At 41.3% G+C, this 19,806-nt stretch overlaps 1 protein-coding gene across 4 annotated transcripts in view; it reads right to left on the bottom strand.

Annotated features, from left to right (window-relative positions):
- Positions 1–19,806, bottom strand: part of EIF2AK2 (eukaryotic translation initiation factor 2 alpha kinase 2) — a 32,845-nt gene that overhangs the window by 6,443 nt on the left and 6,596 nt on the right. For 3 of the 4 annotated variants that reach the window (XM_042982158.1, XM_042982155.1, XM_042982156.1), the window contains exons 3-12: positions 18,786–18,906; positions 15,679–15,836; positions 13,155–13,281; positions 11,860–11,939; positions 11,606–11,699; positions 8,948–8,982; positions 7,346–7,408; positions 5,423–5,545; positions 2,379–2,498; positions 13–193 (exon numbers count right to left, since the gene is read on the bottom strand). In XM_042982158.1, coding sequence (XP_042838092.1) covers positions 13–193; positions 2,379–2,498; positions 5,423–5,545; positions 7,346–7,408; positions 8,948–8,982; positions 11,606–11,699; positions 11,860–11,939; positions 13,155–13,281; positions 15,679–15,836; positions 18,786–18,906 — 1,102 coding nt within the window. The remainder of the gene's footprint in view (positions 1–12; positions 194–2,378; positions 2,499–5,422; positions 5,546–7,345; positions 7,409–8,947; positions 8,983–11,605; positions 11,700–11,859; positions 11,940–13,154; positions 13,282–15,678; positions 15,837–18,785; positions 18,907–19,806) is intronic. The other variant, XM_042982157.1, reaches the window with a different exon arrangement.

The raw sequence follows: 19,806 nt of genomic DNA, 5'->3' as shown, positions 1-19,806 counted from the left end.
ATTTTCATTTACCTTAAGGTCTCTATGGATTAACTGTTGGCAATGTATATAATCCACACCTGCTGTTATTTGTTCATACAATTCCAAAGCCAAATGTTTGTCTGGTGTCTGGCCTCTTCTGCTGTCAATCCATTGCTCCAATGTCCCTTTACCACAGAATTCCATTTGGATGAAAAGGCACTTAGTCTTTGGTCTGGATATAAAATTCACAGTATATTACAAATAGCAATAAAAAGAAATTTATAAAAAAATAACATTTCTTTTTAAAATTATACTTCATCTTCTTAAGAATCCCAAAACATGTCTGAAAGCAGAAATCTAGGGGTGCCTGGGTGGCTCAGTCGGTTAAGTGTCTGACTCTTGATTTTGGCTCAGGTCATGATCTCACAGTTCATGAGATCTTGCTAGCATCTGGCTCTGAGCTGTCAGCACAGAGCCTGGTTAGGATTCTCTCTCGCCTCTTTCGCTGCCCCTCCCTTGCTCACATATGTGCACACACATGCTCTCTCTTTCTCAAAATAAGTAAATAAACTTAAAAAAAACATGAAAATCTAAATGTAATAAACTTGAATCAAAATAAAATAAATCATTTTTGATTTAAATTGTAAGTTCCCAAATGTCCAGAGCTTTATTTGTTAAGTAATTTACAAAGTATGACACTGCCCATTCTCTAATGGTAAGGGTCCTTGATCACCTTTGCTAGTAGAAAGGAATAGGAACACCAATACAATGGAATTAAGGAAAACCAAATTGCATTACTACATAAAGTAATTCTGGAACATTTTAATTCACTATTGGCCTACTGAGCATCTGTTTTGTGAAAGGCCCAGAACAGTCACCTACAGATGAGAAAACAAATTAGATACTATCCTTGCTGTCATGGGGGTTATTAGTTTAAGGAGAGAGAAATACAGGAAAAACAAATCGAAAACAATAGTGTAAGGATCGTTTCTCAAAGAGAAATGCCAACAAATTGCTCTGACATATACTTGCGAGGACTAATTTTGCTAACCATGTTTTTATCTTGCTTTATAAACTAAGTTGGCTTCAATATTAATTTATTTTCTTCAAACTTATGTTGGTTAGAAAATAGGAAAAGAAAGCCAAAAATCTGCTGAAAGCTGTATGCTGATGGTGGATGAGTCCTGAAACTAATGATAAAGCTCTCAGTCACTTGGGGTGGATGGAGCTGGTGCTGGGGGTGGGAGTCGATGAATGAACAGACCCTCATTGTCCTCAGGATTTCAGTGAGGACAGTCCCCAAGAAACACTGGCTGACTTTTCAGAAGCAGATGCCAGGTCTTTAGAGCCCTCCAGTCCTTTGTCAGGGTCTTACCTGAGACAAAGCATGAGTGATGCAAGGTGGGGTACCTCCTTGGTCTTAAATTATTTTCAATGCCCACCACTCCACTGTAAGTGGTGTGGTTGTATTCAAAAAGGACCCCTTGGGGTGTCTGCCTGGCTCAGTTGGTAGAGCATGTAACTTTTGACCTCAGGGCCATGGGTTCAAGCCCCACGTTGGACATGGAGCCAACTTAAAATATTAAAAGAGAGAGAGAGACAGAGAGAGACAGACCACTTAACTGCACCCCAACAATCAGGAGTCTCTGAGAGGGATATAAAAGTGTTGGCAGCTGAGGAGGGGTTTCCAGCTGTAGCATCCATAATGTGTTCAAACCTTCTTCCTAAGACTGCATGTACAGCCTAGCCTGAAGCTGGGGTAAGTGAGCAAGCCTACAAATTAAACAATGGAGACAAAAAAGCTAAACCTGAGATTTTCAAAACAGATGAGGACAGGGATACCTGGCTGGCTCAGTCAGAAAAGCATGCAACTCTTGATCTTGGGGTTGTGAGTTCGAGCCCCACACTGGGTGTAGAGGTTACTAAAAATAATAAATAAACTAAAAAAAAAAAAAAGGTATACATTTAAAAAAATAAAACAGTTGAGGACAATAAAAAAATTTTTTTAAGCAAGTGTGGAGCAAGGGATAGAAGCAAGGACAAGATTATTGTCTCAAACGGTGTTTGTGGTTGGTGATTATTTAAAAAAAAATTTTTTTTTTTTTAACGTTTATTTTTGAGACAGAGAGAGACAGAGCATGAACGGGGGCGGGGCAGAGAGAGAGGGAGACACAGAACCGGAAGCAGGCTCCAGGCTCTGGGCCATCAGCCCAGAGCCCGACGCGGGGCTCGAACTCACGGACCGTGAGATCGTGACCTGAGCTGAAGTCAGACGCTTAACCGACTGAGCCACCCAGGCGCCCCGTGTGGTTGGTGATTATTAAATGTAATAACTAATGGCCTTATCTTCTGGCCTACACCTAGTAAATAACAGTTTCTTCCAACCTGTTAGGGCTATAAGAATTCTTTTTAGTTACCTTGAAGTGTTAATGCTGTCCACAGAATGGTAATCATCGCCAAACCAGCAGCTGTAGTAGTGAACGATATTTGGGTGATCGAGAGCTGCCAAAGCTTTTACTTCACGCTCTGCCTTCCTGCTTTAAAGAAACAGGGAACATAAAAGTGTCAGCATCATCCCTGCTATGAACTACAAGTCAGGTGACAGAAGACAACTACCTATGCTCCCTTATGAAACAGTTGCCGTGGTTCCCACACACTGAGTTTTTAGAATGGAGGCCAGGAGTACTCGAAAGGAAAAACTGAACACACAGAAAAAACATGGCTGTCCTCACTCTCAACATGAGAAAAAGCAGTGACTTAATCAAGTTCAAGCATCAGACATTTTAAAAGCCATTTGTAGTCATCTTTGAAATGCCAGTCAAGCAATTTTTGGTTGCTAATTCATACATCATATTTTGTTTAGCCTTGTGTTGAAATCACTTTGGATTTCATAAGCAAACCCTAATAGGGCAGCAAGGGCAACACAGGCAACGTGATGAACCTAACTCAAAATTTTAAATGTATAACAGAAATACACAAAGGAGATATCTACGCAGAGAAAGCAAGACTTCACTGTATGTGTGGGAGCTTTATAGTGATCTGGAGTCAAGAGCTGAGAAAATGCTATGCTACATGGAATAAATAAATTTGAGATTTCAATGAGGAGAAAAGATAAGCAAACATTTTACAATTCCATTTTCTAATTTGCAAAGTTCCATAACTACATGACGTAACATTTATAAAAATAAAGGGAAAAAAAGTACTCATGCATCAACAGCCCTAACACAATCAGTTATTGTTTTGGATTGTCTCTTATTGTCTTTCTTCCTATACATTTTTATATACTTGTAATTATAGTATATAGTTTTTATCCTATTTCTCCACATAACAGGTTATATTTACCATTTTCCTTGTTACACAATTTGTATAACCATCATGTAAACTTTTTAATGTAAGATTTCTAAAGTATAAAAAAGTAGAGCAAATAGATTCATGAACTAGCCATTACCCAAATGTAACTGTTATTAACTCCTGGCCAATCTCGTTTCATCTGTACTCTCACCCACTCCCTCATCTTCCCTGGATTATTCTGAAGCAAATTCCAGCATCATATCATTTCATGTCTGAATATTTTCCGTATGTAAGCTTAGCCATCGAACAGGGGAGAGAACAAAACATACGTAATCATTTCTTCGTTGCTGGACCTTTAGTTTGTTCTAATTTTTCACTGTTATAATGACACAGTGATTTACATCTTCTTGTATAACTTTTTCCACAATTTGGATAATATCCTTAGAATAGGTTCCCAGATGGGAAATCCACGGGTCAAGGTGTATAAATATTCCAAGTATATTTTTTTTAATTTAATAATTATTTCTGAGAGACAGAGAACGCAAGCATGGAGAGGGGCAAACAGAGAGGGAGACACAGAATCTGAAGCAGTCTCCAGGCTCGAGCTGTCAGCACAGAGCCTGTTGTGGGGCTTGAACTCACGAACCACGAGATCGTGACCTGAGCTGAAGTTGGATGCTTAATCGACTGAGCCACCCAGGTGCCTGCCCCTCCACGTATATTTCTAACTGTGTTATACCAATTTATGAAGCTACTAAAAATGTCCAACATACTGTACTCTTATCATCATTACATATTACCATTAAGCAAAATGCTACTGAATGGAAAGAACAACACTTCATTCATGTTAAGCAAAATAATGTAACGGAAAAAAAAGGCTTGTTTTGATGCCAGGTGGACAAGGCAAGGCATTGTCCGTGGGAAGGGAAGTAGGTGTGTCTGGCTGAGATGAGGAATGGGCAGGACTCCACGCCTGCTTCTCCTTTACTCATGTCATTTTCCATAGCTCATATCTGTTCCCCATATCCTTCCCTAGTCCTTGAGGGATAGGTCTACCAAGTTATACATAGTCCAACCGTCTGAAACCAACAAGCAAGATTGGTGAACCGGTGAGCTTGTGATTTAATACTTCCTTCCCACATGTTCTCTTTTCTGAAGGAGTTCTATCCAGTAAGTGGGAAGGGTGGGAGTAAGTGGGTGCAGATAATACATGAAACAAACATGGGGAGCAAGGGGTTATAGTGGGAACACAATGGATCAGCATTCCAGAAAACAAGTTCTAAATCTCCACCTTGTTACCATAGTAGGTAGCATCCAAAGATGGTCATCAATTCGTGTCCTCCCCATACATACATCCACTCCTCAGATTAAGAGGTAGAGTCTATTTGCCCTCTACCTGAGTCTGAGCTGGCCTTAGTGATGTTGTTTAACCAATATTATGTGGAACTTCCAAGACTAGGTCAAAAGCAGCCTTTGCTGTTCCCTCTTGGGATGACTTTCTCTGAGGACAATCCTTCTTGGAATGCAGCGACTAGGTTGTGAGAAGCCCAGGTGACATAAAGAGGCCACGTACAGGCGCTCTGGTTAACAGCTGAAATTCCAGCCCACAGCCAGCATCAACTGCTAGCCATGTGCGACAGCCATCACTAGCCAAGCTTTCAGATGACTTCTGACAGCAAATGCGTGAGAGACCCCGTGTGAGGATGGCCCAGATGGCCACAGCCAACTCAGAGGACCATGAGAGATAATAATACCTGTTATTTTTAAGCCACTACATTTTGGAGTGGTGTATGATGCAATAATAGACAAACAGTCACCTATTGACAAATCAGTTCCCAGCTTTGGGTCTCAGTCTCCTAGTCCTTCCAACAAAGGAGAGGAGACCAGAAAATCTCAAAGGTCACTGTGAGCCAGATGATTCTATTACTTCCGTTTTCACCAAGACAAGCTCAAAAGAATGATCAATGGTATATTCTTTTTTTTTTTTAATAACCACAGTAAAGTGAGGTCATTTCACAGTAAGCCAAGCCCCTGATGATAGAGCAACATTTTTAAGGAAGACTAGAAAAAACTAAATAATATGCTAAGGAAGAAGAGGGAAACATAAAAAAAAAAAGAATAGTGCAGGTTCACACACCTCATTCAAAGAAATAAAACATTTACTACTTACTCGCTATCATATTTAACACGTTTAACAACGTAAGTCTTCCTATCAATTCTGTGTTTTGCTTTGAAAACTTGGCCATATCCACCTGAGCCAATCGGTTCTATTTCTGTAAAATCGCTGGTAAACCTTAAAAGATAAAAATACATGGTTATTCTGAGGTTCAATGGTCACTCCCCACCCAGCCTCCCAACCCTTCCACTTTCCCTTAATGTCACTGGCAAAATGGACTCTACAAGAAACATGGCTCTCTCCTTCTAAATGAGAAGAGTCTACTCCACAGAAACTCTTGAATCACAAAGGATAGCTACTCCTGCTCCTGCTCCCAAAATAACAGACCACCTCTGGTAATTACGTTCAACTTCTGGCTGGTACAAAAGCCATGATAATTTTATCTCAAGTATAAAACTTTAGAAAGAAGTGCCATGGGGCGACTGGGTGGCTCAGTGTGTTAAGTGGCCGACTTCAGCTCAGGTCATCATCTCACGGTTCGTGAGTTCAAGCCCCGCGTCGGGCTCTGTGCTGACAGCTCAGAGCCTGGAGCCTGCTTTGGATTCTGTGTCTCTCTCTTTCTCTGCCCTTCCCCTGCTTGAGCTCTGTCTCTGTCTCTCTCCCTAAAAATAAATAAAGATTAAAAAAAAATTTTTTAATAAAAAAAATAGAGAGAAGTGTTGTATTATGTTCCACAGCTATCACCAAGCTGTCATAAGAGAAATGAGCATGTTCTCTGAGCCTGCCTAGGTCTGTAACTACCTGGGGTTCCCCTCTCTCTCCTGTCCTGCATTCCATCATTAAGCCCTGCCAATTCTACTTCCAAAACCTATCACTGGTATGCACCCACTTTCCTCATCTCCAACAGCTATACACTAGTCCAACCTTCTATCAGGCTCCTTCATGAGCCACACAGCAACCAGTGTGAAAAAATGGAGTATGATCATGTCTCTCTATTGCCTAAATTCTCCAATAGCCTCCTTTTCATTAAGCCAAAGCCAGAAAGTCCTTAGATGGCCCATAAGGAGTCTCCTACTTCCCTGCCCAGCCTGTCTCATGGCACCGTGTCCTTGTTCCCTGCACTCCAAGCACACAGCCTCTGCTCCTTGAACACTCACCTACCTTTCCTACCTTTACTTTTCCACATGTGGCTCCTTTGCAGAGCCACAGAGCTTCTCCACCTCCCTGTCCTAACTCATCCTCCAGGCGCCCCCACACCAGTGGCCCCACAGGAAGCCTTGCTTCACCCCTCACACTAAGCCCAAGGTTCCTATTTCCACTTCTTACCATGTCATTGCTTCTAAGACCATGCGTGGTAATTACAGATTTTTCATGGAATTATTCTCCCCACAAAACTGTGAGGGCGGAAGATGTTTCTATTTGTTCCCCTCTAAATCCAATGCCCAAAAGTGTGCCAGGTGTGTATTAGGGACTTATGAAATGTTTGCGGATTCTTTTAAACTTGTATTCAGTGTCCTCCTATTGCAAATAGGCTTCATTTTTTTTAGATACTTTATTCAAACCCAAACATGCAATCTACCACAAGGGGAACCTTTTTCCAAAGTGAAATCTGGAATGGAGCTGGAAAGTGGAAAACATATTCAAGTGGAGCTGTTCGGATTCCTGCAAGAGTCTTTTCTAAGAAATCATTGGTTTATAGAAATATTTACCTTCAATATTAAAAACGTCCATGGATGTCAGAAAAATTCACATAACTACCCAGTAGATCTACACTCACCACATTCCATCTGGATTCATCTAAACTTTCCGTCTCCAGGAGACAATGATCCTTTGCGGATCTGAGTGTACTAAAAAATTAAACTGTTCAGGTAGAAATATAATTTAGCCTGGCTGACGAACAACAGTCCCTTAAGAAACTTTTGTCGAAGGGGCGAACATATCTGTAACCAGATTCTTTGTCACAGCTTTCCCTCTTACCTGAGTTCCACAGAACACCTGCTGTCTTTTGTCACAGGAGAGTTAAATGTAGGTGCCAAACTTCTAAGATTTAAGACAAGAATATGAAACTCAAATAAAATTGAAATCAAATATAACGTTAGAAGAGGTTTTATGTCACACACTAGTTTTTTTTATATATTCAGTCAACTATTAGAATTACAGGGTTGAAAGCATTCACCTCTTCCTTTATAAAACAATAAACTTAACAGTTCTCCTCTGTCAACTAATGATTTTTCATTCCTTTTCTGATTCCTTATTTATTTATTTATTTATTTATTTATTTATTTATTTATTTATTTATTATTTTTGCCTGAACACATTTATTGCTGGTGTGCCCCAGCCTCCCTTTTTCTCCCTCCAGACTCAGAACCAAAGGACTTCTATCTGCTTGCACTGTCATTCCGGTCATTTTACCCTTTGTACTTTATTCCTTACTGGCCATGACACCTGCTTTTGGAAGTTCAAACCCCACTTAAAACTAAACCTCTTCAAATTGCTATCTTCCCTTTAAGCCCTCAGGTTCCTAACACCATCAGCTGTTAGGCCATCAGCCATGATGCCTGATTCCCATCTACATCTCACCCACAAGGAATAGTCTTAAAATCCTTTCTCCATTGCTTCTTCCCCCAGTTACTGGAACCATACTCCCTCAAACCCTGCCCACTCTTCTCGTATGGTCTGTCTTGCAGATTCTCCTCACTCTCCTCACTGCCACGATAACCAATGGCTGATGTCTGGATCACCTCACATGTACATCTCTCTTCTCTCCACCCAAACACCCACATCAGGAATCATCCTTCCTTGACACACCTCCTACTCTTCAGAATATATCGGTGGCTCATAATGGCTCCTACTGCCACCTCACCCTCACGGCTGACTTATAATTACGTCCTCGTTTTTCTCTTCAGGTCAAAAAAACAATCCACGTGGGGCGCCTGGGTGGCTCAGTTGGTTAAGTGTCCAACTTCGACTCAGGTCATGATCTCACAGTACATGAGTTCAAGCCCCATGTCGGGCTCTGTGCTGACAGCTCAGAGCCTGGAGCCTGTTTCAGATTCTGTGTCTCCCTCTCTCTGCCCCTCCCCTGCTCACATTCCATCTCTGTCTCAAAAATAAACATAAAAAAAAAAAAGAAGAAGAAGAAGAAAGAAACCAATCCACCACCATTTATGTAACATTTGGTCTTTTTCTTTTCTTGCCCAAGTCATTACACCATCTCTACCCTACCTGGCTGTCTGTAAAATAACACACTTCACTGGAGAGTACTTCCCTAAGCCCACATCTGTCAGCCTCATCCAAAATAATGCCCTTAACCAATGACTTTAGTGACCCCCTACAGGCTTTATGTCCACAGTGCAGTATGTACATCCATTCAAGGATTTCTCTACATATTTACAATTATTTGTTTGTAGATGTCAAGCTTTCTGTGATCCTCAACCATGCTTCCCCACCTCTGAAACTCCACACAAATGACGATGTATAGTATTCTACAAATACTAAAGACTTAGTAAATAAGGCTAACAAACGAAGTCTGAAATAAAACTTCGTTTCAAAATACAGTCACTGCATAATGATACTCACCTTTTCACCTTCTTTTCACTATTTCTGACATTGTCCTATAATAAAAGAAAATGAAAAATAGTTTCAGATGATTAAATCAATTCTCTTGCTTCAACTTGCTCTTCTTCCTGCTGTACTTCTAGATGGTTCTATGACATTTTTTTGGTCCCTTAGATGAACAGCGTCAACTTGTGTACTCTCGTCACGCCCTGCTTCTCAGGTTGGCTACATCAGTGTTCTCATCTATAATAGCAACCAGATAGACATGGTGGGAAGGGCAAAAAGGTAGCCCTAGGGCATGTTCAGCAGAAGCACAGATTCCCCTGGTACAGAACGTGGCCTCCCTGGCGACGCCCCGGGACGGTGGGTCTCACCAAGTCATCCACAGTGCTAATGAAGAAGAAATAGAGCTCAGGGACTAGTTTAAAGTAATTCCCCAAGTGTTTCTGATCTGATCAGTTAAAAATGGCAATGCTGGGGCGCCTGGGTGGCTCAGTCGGTTAAGCGTCTGACTTCAGCTCAGGTCACGATCTTGCAGATCGTCGGTTTGAGCCCGGCATCGGGCTCTGGGCTCGCGGCGCAGTGCCTGCTAGGGCTCCTCTGTCTCCCTCTCTCTCTGCCCCTCCCCTGCTCGTTCTCTCTCTCTCTCTCAAAAATAAATAAAATTTTTAAAAAATCCAAACTGTTTTAAAAAATGGCAATGCTGAAATATTCATTTTTAGCAAAAATTAACAATTTAATTAAAAAAATTTTTTTAACGTTTATTTATTTTTGAGACAGAGAGAGACAGAGCATGAACGGGGGAGGGTCAGAGAGAGGGAGACACAGAATCTGAAACAGGCTCCAGGCTCTGAGCTGTCAGCACAGAGCCCGACACGGGGCTCGAACTCACGGACCGCGAGATCATGACCTGAGCCGAAGCTGGCCGCTCAACCGACTGAGCCACCCGGGCGCCCCAACAATTTAATTTTAATAGTTAAGAAAAAAAGAGGAGTCCTGGATATATCTCAAAAACTAATTTCACATAGCTATTCTTTATTCATATTCACTTTTATTCTGGTAGGTTTGGTAACTTTGTAGTTTTACCAAGTTGAGTATGTTGACACAGAGTGGGGAGCATTGAACTAAGAACTTTTGAGCTCATAGCACCTACCAGCCTCAGTATTGTGTGATGACTAAGCTATGGTTAACTTAGCCATTCTGTTAATGGACAATGTTTTTTTTCTAATCTCCTCCTGTTACCAATGCTGTTGCAAAGAACGTGCTTATCCAATGTCTCTGTACATACGTATGAGTGTTTCTCTAGTACATATTCCCCAGGAAGGGAACTGCCTGAAGGCACGGCACACACACCCTCCACTTCACTACGTGTCGCCAAACCGTTCTCCACAATGACTGCACCAACTTACGCTTCCACCAGCAGCAGTGTATAGCGGTCATAACTGGAACACAGCTGTGCCAATGTTTAGTACTGCCAGACTCAAATTTTGCCATGGTAACGGGCTTAAAATGATACCTAACTGTGTTTTGATTTGCATGTTCACGATTACTATGCAGTGAAGCATCTTTTCATATGTTGGGGCCTATTTGGGTATCTCTTCTCTGACCTGTTTGTTCAGATATTTTGCACATCTTTATACTGAGCCACTTTTCTTTTCTTATTGATTTGTTCATCGCTCGTTATAAACAGGACACTTTTATAACACTAATCATCACCACAAAAATTATCTGATTTTTTAATTTACTTTTGAGAGAGAGAGAGACAGAGAGAGAGACAGAGCATGAGGGGGGAGGGGCAGAGAGTGAGTGAGACACGGAATCTGAAGCAGGCTCCAGGCTCTGAGCTGTCAGCACAGAGCCCCATACAGGGCTTGAACTTGTGAACTGTGGTATCACGACCTGAGCTGAAGTCAGATTCTTAACCGACTAAGCCATCCAGACGCCCCCCAAATTATCTGATTTTTAACATTAGTTCTGATTTTTTAAAACAAGAGCAGAACTGGGGTGCCTGGGTGGCTCAGTCAGTTAAGCATCTGACTCTTAATTTCAGCTCAAGTCATGATCCTAGGGTCTTGGGATTGAGCCCTGTGTTAAGCTCCGTGCTGAGTGTGGAGGTTGCTTAAGATTTCTCTCTCTCAAGCCAAACCGTAAGAGACTCTTAAAAACTGAGAATAAACTGAGGGTTGATGGGGGGTGGGAGGGAGGGGGGTTGAGTGATGGGCATTGAGGAGGGCACCTGTTGGGATGAGCACTGGGTATTGTATGGAAACCAATTTGACAATAAATTTCATATTAAAAAAAAAAAAGATTTCTGTCTCTCTCCCTCTGCCCATCTCCCCCACACGTTCGTGTTCTCTCTCTCTCTTGAAAATAAAACAGGAGCAGAATTATATTAATGGACCTTTCAAGTACTAATTGATAGAAGATAAGCATGATCATAGGAATATATGAAAACATGAAGGTGAGTAGGGAGAAGATGAGAGTGAATAGTGGAGGAATTTTGCATGTGAGGAATGGGAGTTAATAAAGGAGGAAGTCAAATGCTGCCACATATCAATATGAAATAAGAGTGCACCAGATAATAGAAAAATTATGGTTGGGTACGGGAGATAATTTTTAAATGAAGAAATACAAAGAAAATAAGGAAACTAATTAGGAAGCTAGAGGCTAATACTATACCATAGGAGATGAAGAATTGTTTACACGGCCCCTGTCACAACTTCCTCCTGATGAATTTTCCAAGAAATCATTTTCAGATGGTGATTCAGAAGCACTGGAAGAAAGGGGAATAATTGTTAATTTGTGAATTCTGCCTATTTTTTGTTGATCAGTAATTTCTTTCTCTAAATTCTCCTTCAACATTTTCATAAAATGTGCACTTTCAGGCAGCAATCTTAATTTGTTAAATATCACAGCTGTTTGCTCATACTTACGATATGCTTTTCACAAAAGTGTTGCTTCCAGAGTCACCAGGCGAAGTAATCAAAGAACCAGCTAATACCGAGTCAGCTTTCTGAAAGAAAGAGTACCCCTTAGGAGTTTGAAGAGCAATTAAATTATTGCTCCATACTGACTCAGTCTCTGTGTGCTAACTACCACATTTATTTATGAATGCTTGATCTGGATTTACAAAACAACCCTGAGGGGGGCGCCTGGGTGGCTCAGTTGGTTGGATGACCAACTCTTGATTTCCAGTCAGGTCATGATCTCACAGTTTGTGAGTTCCAGCCCTGCATCAGGCTGTGCTACGAGTGCAGAGCCTGCTTGAGACTCATTCTCTCTCCCTCTCTCTGCCCTTCCCCCGCTCATGCACGTGTTCTCCCTCTCTCCCAAAATAAATAAATAAATATTCAAACAAACAAACAAACAAACAAACCCTGAACTGCCAACAGAACTTTGATCTCTGGGGCCTCATGGCCCCACGGCTCATGGCTCATGGCTCATTGGTGAAACACAGAATGGAGGAATCCTTTTGCTATGTTACTGGCTGTCCTGGCATCATCTAAACACAGTCTAACCTTTCCAGGGGAATTCTACCAAACACTTAAAGAAGAGTTAACACCTATTCTTTTGAAGCTCTTCCAAAAATATAAATGGAAAGAAAACTTCCAAACTCATTCTATGAAACCAGCATTACCTCGATTCCAAAACCAAAGACCCCACTAAAAAGAATAGACCAATTTCTCTGATGAACATGGATGCAAAAAACCCTCAAGATATTAGCCAACCAGATCCAACAATACATTAAAAGAATTATTCACCACAACCAAGTGGGATTTATACCTGGGATGCAGGGCTGATTCAATATCCACAAAACAATCAATGTGCTACGTCACATCAATAAAAGAAAGGACAAGACCCATATGATCCTCTCAATAGATGCAGAGAAAGCATTTGACAAAATACAGCATCCTTTCTTGATAAAAACCCTCAAGAAAGTAGAAATAGAAGGATCATACCTCAGGATCATAAAAGCCATATATAAAAGACCCATCGCTAATATCATCCTCAATGGGGAAAAACTGAGAACTTTCCCCCTAAGGTCAGGAACACGATAGGGATGTCCACTCTCACCTCTGTTATTCAACATAGAATTGGAAGTCCTAGCCTCAGCAATCAGGCAACACAAAGGAATAAAAGCCATCCAAATCGGCAAGGAGGAAGTCAAACTTGCACTCTTCAAAGGGAATTTTAAAATTTAAAAGTTAAATCCAAAGGCAGTACGTACCATTGAGGTTTTCTCTGAAAGTATCTGCTCATATGCAAGCTTAGCGGCTGACTGTTTGGCTTCTTGCTTAGTACTACCTACACCAATACCGTATTCTTTCTGTCCAATTTTGCATCTATAATGAAATCTAGGAGAAATGATGGAGAATATGTAACCCAAATACCAAAAAACAGTGAATCTAATTTATGATGTGGAAACAAACATATATTAACAAAGACCTTAATATGATGTGATAGGTAGAGTTACAGTTGGTAGCTTGTATGATATAAATCTTCAAAACTGGCTGACCAGTTTCCCAGAATAACCAGGATTGGTTGACATCCTAGCTTGCATTTTCCAGCCAACTTCTCTTTGTTGCTTCACTGAAATTCTGCAAAGGTTGGGGCACCTGAGTGGCTCAGTTTATTAAGCATCCAGCTCTTGACTTCAGCTCAGGTCATGTGAGTTTTAGCCCTGCATCAGACTCCGTGCTGACAGTGTGGAGCCTGTCTGGGATTCTCTCTTTCTCCCTCTCTCTTTGCCCCTCCCCCCGTCATGTTCTCTTTCTTTCTCAAAATAAATAGATACAATTTTTTTAAAAAACTGTAAAAAAATTTCTTGGGGCACCTGGGTGGCTCAGTTGGTTAAGCTTCTGACTTCAGCCCAGGTCATGATCTCAGCATTCGTGAGTTCAAGCCCCACATCGGGCTCTCTGCTGTCAATGCAGAGCCCGCTTCAGATCCTTTGTCCCTCTTTCTGTTTGCACCTCCCCTGTGCTCTCACTCTCTTTCAAAAATAAATAAACATTAAAAACATTTTTTTTAATTCCTCAAAGATCAAAAGATATGGAGGAAAAGAAGGACGAGAGAGATCTGGTAAATTTTTCAGAGATGGTCAAATGGAAAGAAAAACCCTGAGTAGGGAAAGTAGGACATCTACAGTAGAAACAATAAGGTTATAGTGTTTTGTAGGGAATGGGCAAATCATAGATTTGTTCTAACTTCAGCATTTTCTGTCCCCTGCTCATGTGCCCCCAAACCTGAGAAAATCTCCACAGTACAAAAGACAAAAGCCCCATGCTGAAGTCCACACACCCCTCATATTATATGTAAGAATATTTGTGGTTAGGCAAGGATACTTGGACAATTACATGAGAACTATATTTAAGGTAGCAAAGCAATGGACATGGTAAGTATCATCGAGTTACTATATATTACCGCAAAATTATTCTAGTATTATTTGCTATAGAGGCAAATACATCCAACCAGGGTGAGTCTTTGCTGCTGGGCCCTGAAAGCAGAATTAGGTTGAATGACTGGAGGGTTTCTATGGCTCTTATTCTCTCAGGCACCTCTAACTAGACTTCTGTCTTTTAGGGAACTGACGTTAGAGCACTTAAGCCAAAGGAACCAAACAGGTGAGCTATGAAAAAATAAAATGGCCTCTTACTTTATTGAGATTGACCCACACACTTCACTATTTCATGCCAATGAATACTATCCTGCTTTTCTCATCCTGGTTCTGGCCTAAAAGCCATCAGAGTAAAATAGTCAATAGCTGAGTCAATTCAGAGGACAGTGGGGCACGTGGGTGGCTCAGTAGGTTGAGCGTCCGACCTCTGCCCAAGTCATGATCCCGTGCTTTATGGGTTCAAGCCCCCCGTCGGTCTCTGTGCTGACAGCTCAGACCCTGGAGCCTGCTTCAGATTCTGTGTCACCCTCTGTCTCTGCCCCTCCCCTGCTTGCACTCTGTCTGTCTCCCCAAAATAAACAAACATTAAAAAAAAATTCAGAGGACAGTATCCTAAGGTAGTTATTTGGGTTATTTGTCAGTCAGATTTTTTTTCTCTCATTTACCTGGTTGGTTGTAGCCAAGAAACAATCCCCTTCAGACTCATTTGCTTTCTGCTTTTCCTAGTTCTTATCTATTCTTTATCCTTACTTCCAAAGTCTTGGCAGCTCTGAAGCTCTACTCCATCCCTCAAATCATATTCCTAAAATCCTGGTCTCCTCACAGTCTACGACTAAAACCCATTTCTTTTAATACCTGGTATCTGTCTAGGGAGTGACACCATTTAACTGAATTTGTAGGACAAACACCTGGACAAACAGCTCTCTAATCTGATGATGGTAGAAGGAGAGTCATTTTGCCTACACGTATGGCACAGCCATTTTCATCTAGCCACTCCCGCTGTGACCCCTGGGATGGAAATATCTCTGCACCCACACACTCCCGAGCAGGGGCACCTCACACTCTCATAGGTCTCCTGCAGACTAAACCATCCAGATATATCTCAGAAACAAAGGATTCCCCAGATTTGATCTATTATGGTACATGGGTCCCAAGTCTTCAGCAAGTAAGCATTTTAATATTTCAATTACAAAGATGTCCAATTGCGTATGAGTTCTATAAAACCTTCCCTGCAGAATATACAAAAAAGGAAGACAAATATTTCTGGAAAATTAGACATGAAACAAGCCCGTTATATTGCTGTTATATTGCTTAGAGACAATGAAACAGAAGGAAAAGCTGAATTACGTCTCACCTTTCAGGCCCAGGTTCTTTCAATTCACATTGTTCATAATTTACAGACAATTGTTCCTTCTGGGCAAGCCTATTGATACGGCCTATGAAATTCCCAGTGGATCCTAATCCTAATCCTTCTGATGAATGTGTTGTTGGCAGTGATACAGAACTAACTGCCTACAAAGAAAGAAAAATCTTGCTTAATATACATGAAAACAGAAGTTGAACTATTTTGATAAATACTAAATAAAATTTAGTTTATTTAATAAAATTTAATAAGATTACTAGAAGAATAATTTGAAAGACAACTTAGATCTTATGTGTTGTCCTACTCTACTACCTTGAGTACAAGTCTAAGTATGTATCTTTTTCTACCAGAAAAAATCCACAAGGGTGTTAACCATAGGAGCCACCATTTTCCTTTGATAGTTTCCTAAAGAAAAACAAAGTAGTTAACTTTCTTGTTTATCCATGCAAAATACTATAACACTGTCTCACTCACCCTTTGTAAATCTCAAAAATGAAGACAACCAAAATTGAAGTAAAGCCATATCCTGGATCACACCTTAGTGGGAAAGATGAATATAATAGCACATTCCTTCCATTATAAGAATGGAATGTACTTTTTTTAATCTGACGAAAGCTTGTCCAAAGTTTTTCTATGTAATTAATCTTGTCAGAGAACTAACTTTTGGTTTTATTGACCATCTTTATTATTTCTTTGTTTTCTTGTACATTAACGTCTGACCTTGTTATTATTTTCTTCTGCTTCATTAGGGGAAGGCATTCTATTGTTCTTTTTCTAACTTCTTGATTCGATTTTCTGGCTCATTAACAATTCATGAGTTTACAATTTTGCCTGATTTACTTTTCCCAATTTGAGTTACCAGGGAGACATCATCGAGTAAGATTTTTCAGGAAAGTATCTTGAAAGTCAATGTTTTCAAATGTTCAATATGTGAGAATGATCCTCTCTTGTCCCACATATAAACGAGCTCTTGTCTCATGTTACAGCCATTTCTCGACTATCCCTTGGCTTTTAACGTTGCTATGGACAGTATGATTTTTTTTCATTTTTATATACTTTTAAAGTATTTATTTATCTTTGAGAAAGAGAGAGCACAATCAGGGGAGGGGCATAGAGTAAAGGACACAAGAGGATCCGAAGCAGGCTCCACACTGACAGCACAGAGTTTGATGTAGGGCTCAAACTCATGAAGCTGAAGTGGGATAGCTAACCAACTAAGCCACCCAGGCACCCCTTCATTTTTACATTAAAAAAAAATTGTTTTTAATGCTTATTTATTTTTGAGACCGAGAGAGACAGAGTGTGAGCAGGGAGGAGCAGACAGAGGGGGAGACACAGAATCTGAAGCAGGCTCCAGGCTCTGAGCTGTCAGCACAGAGCCCTACGCGGGGCTCGAGCTCACGAACTGTGAGACCATGAGCCAAGCCGAAGTCGGACGCTTAACTGACTGAGCCACCCAGGTGCCCCCATTTTTACATTTTAAATAATTTACTTTTGGGGGTGCCTGGATGGCTCAGTCGGTTAAGTGTCCAGCTTTGGCTCAGGTCATGATCTCGAGGTTCGTGAGCTCGAGCCCTGCATTAGGCTCTGTGCTGACAGCTCGGAGCCTGGAACCTGCTTCAGATTCTGTGTATCTGTCTCTCTCTGGCCCTCCCCTGCTCATGATCTGTCTTTCTCTCTCTCTCTCTCTCTCTCTCTCTCTCAAAAAATGAATAAACATTAAAAGAAATTTTGAAAAAAAAATTTTTTTTAAATAAAAATTTTTTTTTAATTAAAAAAAAAAAAATTTCTTTTCTGCCTAGATGCTTGCAGGATTTTGTCATCACGCCTAGAGCTCAGGACTTTCCCAATGATTGATTGATCTTGTTCTTGGTGGCTCCGTATTTTTCTATGATCTGTTGTTTTAATCTGGATGCAGGTCTTCCTTTATTTCAGAAACATTTTCGACTGGAATCTCTTCAGACAGCTTTTTCTGTACTCTTTACTCTGTTCTCACCTAGAACAGAGCTCTTGATCAGGCTCTCGATCATCTGCCCTCCTGATACATCACCCTCCTCACAGTCCCTCCACCTCTTTGTCCTTTCCCACTGCACTGCTCACTTAGGAGGAGGGGTCCTGCCAGGACCTGTTGGCTCATTTCACACTGTTTCCTTTCCCCATTCTTCTAACTTCAGAGGCTACCACTACCATTAGCATTCTAAATAGGTATGGCCAAGCTTTGCCCACTATCTCCTAGATATATCTTTCATTCAGGGCTTTACAGAAATGGAGACGGGGGGGGGGGGGGGGGGGGGCGGAACTTCTGAATGTAAAAGAACTTGTGGGAGCACCTGAGTGGCTCAGTTGGTGAAGAGACCGACTCTTGATATCAGCTGAGGTAGTGATCTCTCAGTTGTGAGACTGAGCCCCTTGTCAGACTCTGTGCTGATAGCGTGGGGCCGGCTTGGGATTCTCTCGCTCCTTCTTCCTAAGCTCCTCCCCCACTTGCCCTCGCTCTCTCTCTCTCAAAATAAATAAATAAACTTAAAAAAAGAAAAAGATGGGGTGCCTGGGTGGCTCAGTCAGTTAAGCGTCCGACTTCGGCTCAGGTCATGATCTCACGGTTCGTGAGTTCAAGCCCCGCATCAGGCTCTGCGCTGACAGCGCGGAACCTGGAGCCTGCTTCGATTCTGTGTCTCCCTGTCTCTCTGCCCCTCCCCCGCTTGCACTCTGTCTCTCTCTCTCTTTCAAAAATAAATAAAACATTTTTTAAAACTTTAAAAAATAGGGGCGCCTGGGTGGCTCAGTCAGTTAAGCGTCCGACTTCTGCTCAGTCATGATCTCACAGTTCGTGAGTTTGAGCCCCATGTCGGGCTCTGTGCTGACAGCTCAGAGCCTGGAGCCTACTTCAGATTCTGTGTCTCCCCCTCTCTCTGCCCCTTCCCTGCTCATGCTCTGTGTCTCTCTGTCTCTCAATAATAAATAAATATTAAAAAAAATTTTTTGTTTTAAAAACTAAAAAATTAATTAATTAATTAAAAAAAAAAAGAACTTGTGAATGGCTTTACTCTGTAAGGGTATTTTCTCACAGAGAAAAGTTAAAAAGGGCATTTACTCACCTTGTTTTCTTTATTAAGTATTTCAATTGCCAATTTGGCTGCAGCATTTCTGGCCTCCTTCTTCGATTTACCTTCAGCTTCTGGATATTCTCTCTCATCTATGATAACTTGGTATTTAAACCTGATTACAAAGACAATATTCATAAAATATTATAAAATTCATACATTATCTAAAGACAAGTGTTCTAATTACACTGCCTCCTGTGACTACCCTGAAGGTTTTAACCCATTCCACATAGAATTTAAACAGTCACCCCCAAACACCAAACAGCACATCATCTTTGTTCTAAAGCTAAATTATTATTTTTTCTTTCTTTTAAGTTTACTTATTTATTTTGAGACAGAGACAGAGAGACAACAGGCAAGGGGCAGAGAGAGAGAGAAAGAAAGAGAGAGAATCCCAAGGACCTGCCAGGACCTGTTGGCAGAGAGAGAGAGAAAGAAAGAGAGAGAATCCCAAGGACCTGCCAGGACCTGTTGGCAGAGAGAGAGAGAAAGAAAGAGAGAGAATCCCAAGGACCTGCCAGGACCTGTTGGCTCATTTCACACTGTTTCCTTTCCCCATTCTTGAACATGGGGCTTGAACTCACAATCTGTGAGATCGTGACCTGAGCAGGAATCAAGAGTTGGATGCTCAACCGACTGAGCCGCCCAGGTGCCCCCATAGCTAAAATGTTGACTTCAAAATTATGCCAGAGTGGCCATTTTCCCAGTTCATATTTTATGGAGATATACCTTTTAAAAACCCCAGCAATCAGATGTGCTTGGGTGGCTCAGTCGGTTAAGCATCTGACTTTGGCTCAGGTCATGATCTCGAGGTTTGTGAGTTTGAGCCCCGCGTCAGGCTCGGTGCTGATAGTACAGAGCCGGGAGCCTGCTTCAGATTCTGTGTCTCCCTGTCTCTCTGTGCCCCTCCCCCACTTGTGCTGTGTGGCTATCAAAAATAAATAAATGTTAAAAAAAACAAAACAAACAAAAAAACAGCAATTTGAAAGACCTAGTTGGCCAAGTCAGTCGAGCA

Source organism: Panthera tigris, chromosome A3, assembly GCF_018350195.1.
Source record: "Panthera tigris isolate Pti1 chromosome A3, P.tigris_Pti1_mat1.1, whole genome shotgun sequence".
Classification (NCBI taxonomy): domain Eukaryota; kingdom Metazoa; phylum Chordata; class Mammalia; order Carnivora; family Felidae; genus Panthera; species Panthera tigris.
Note: the sequence above shows the minus strand (reverse complement) of the source record. Positions and strands in the feature narration are given on the sequence as shown.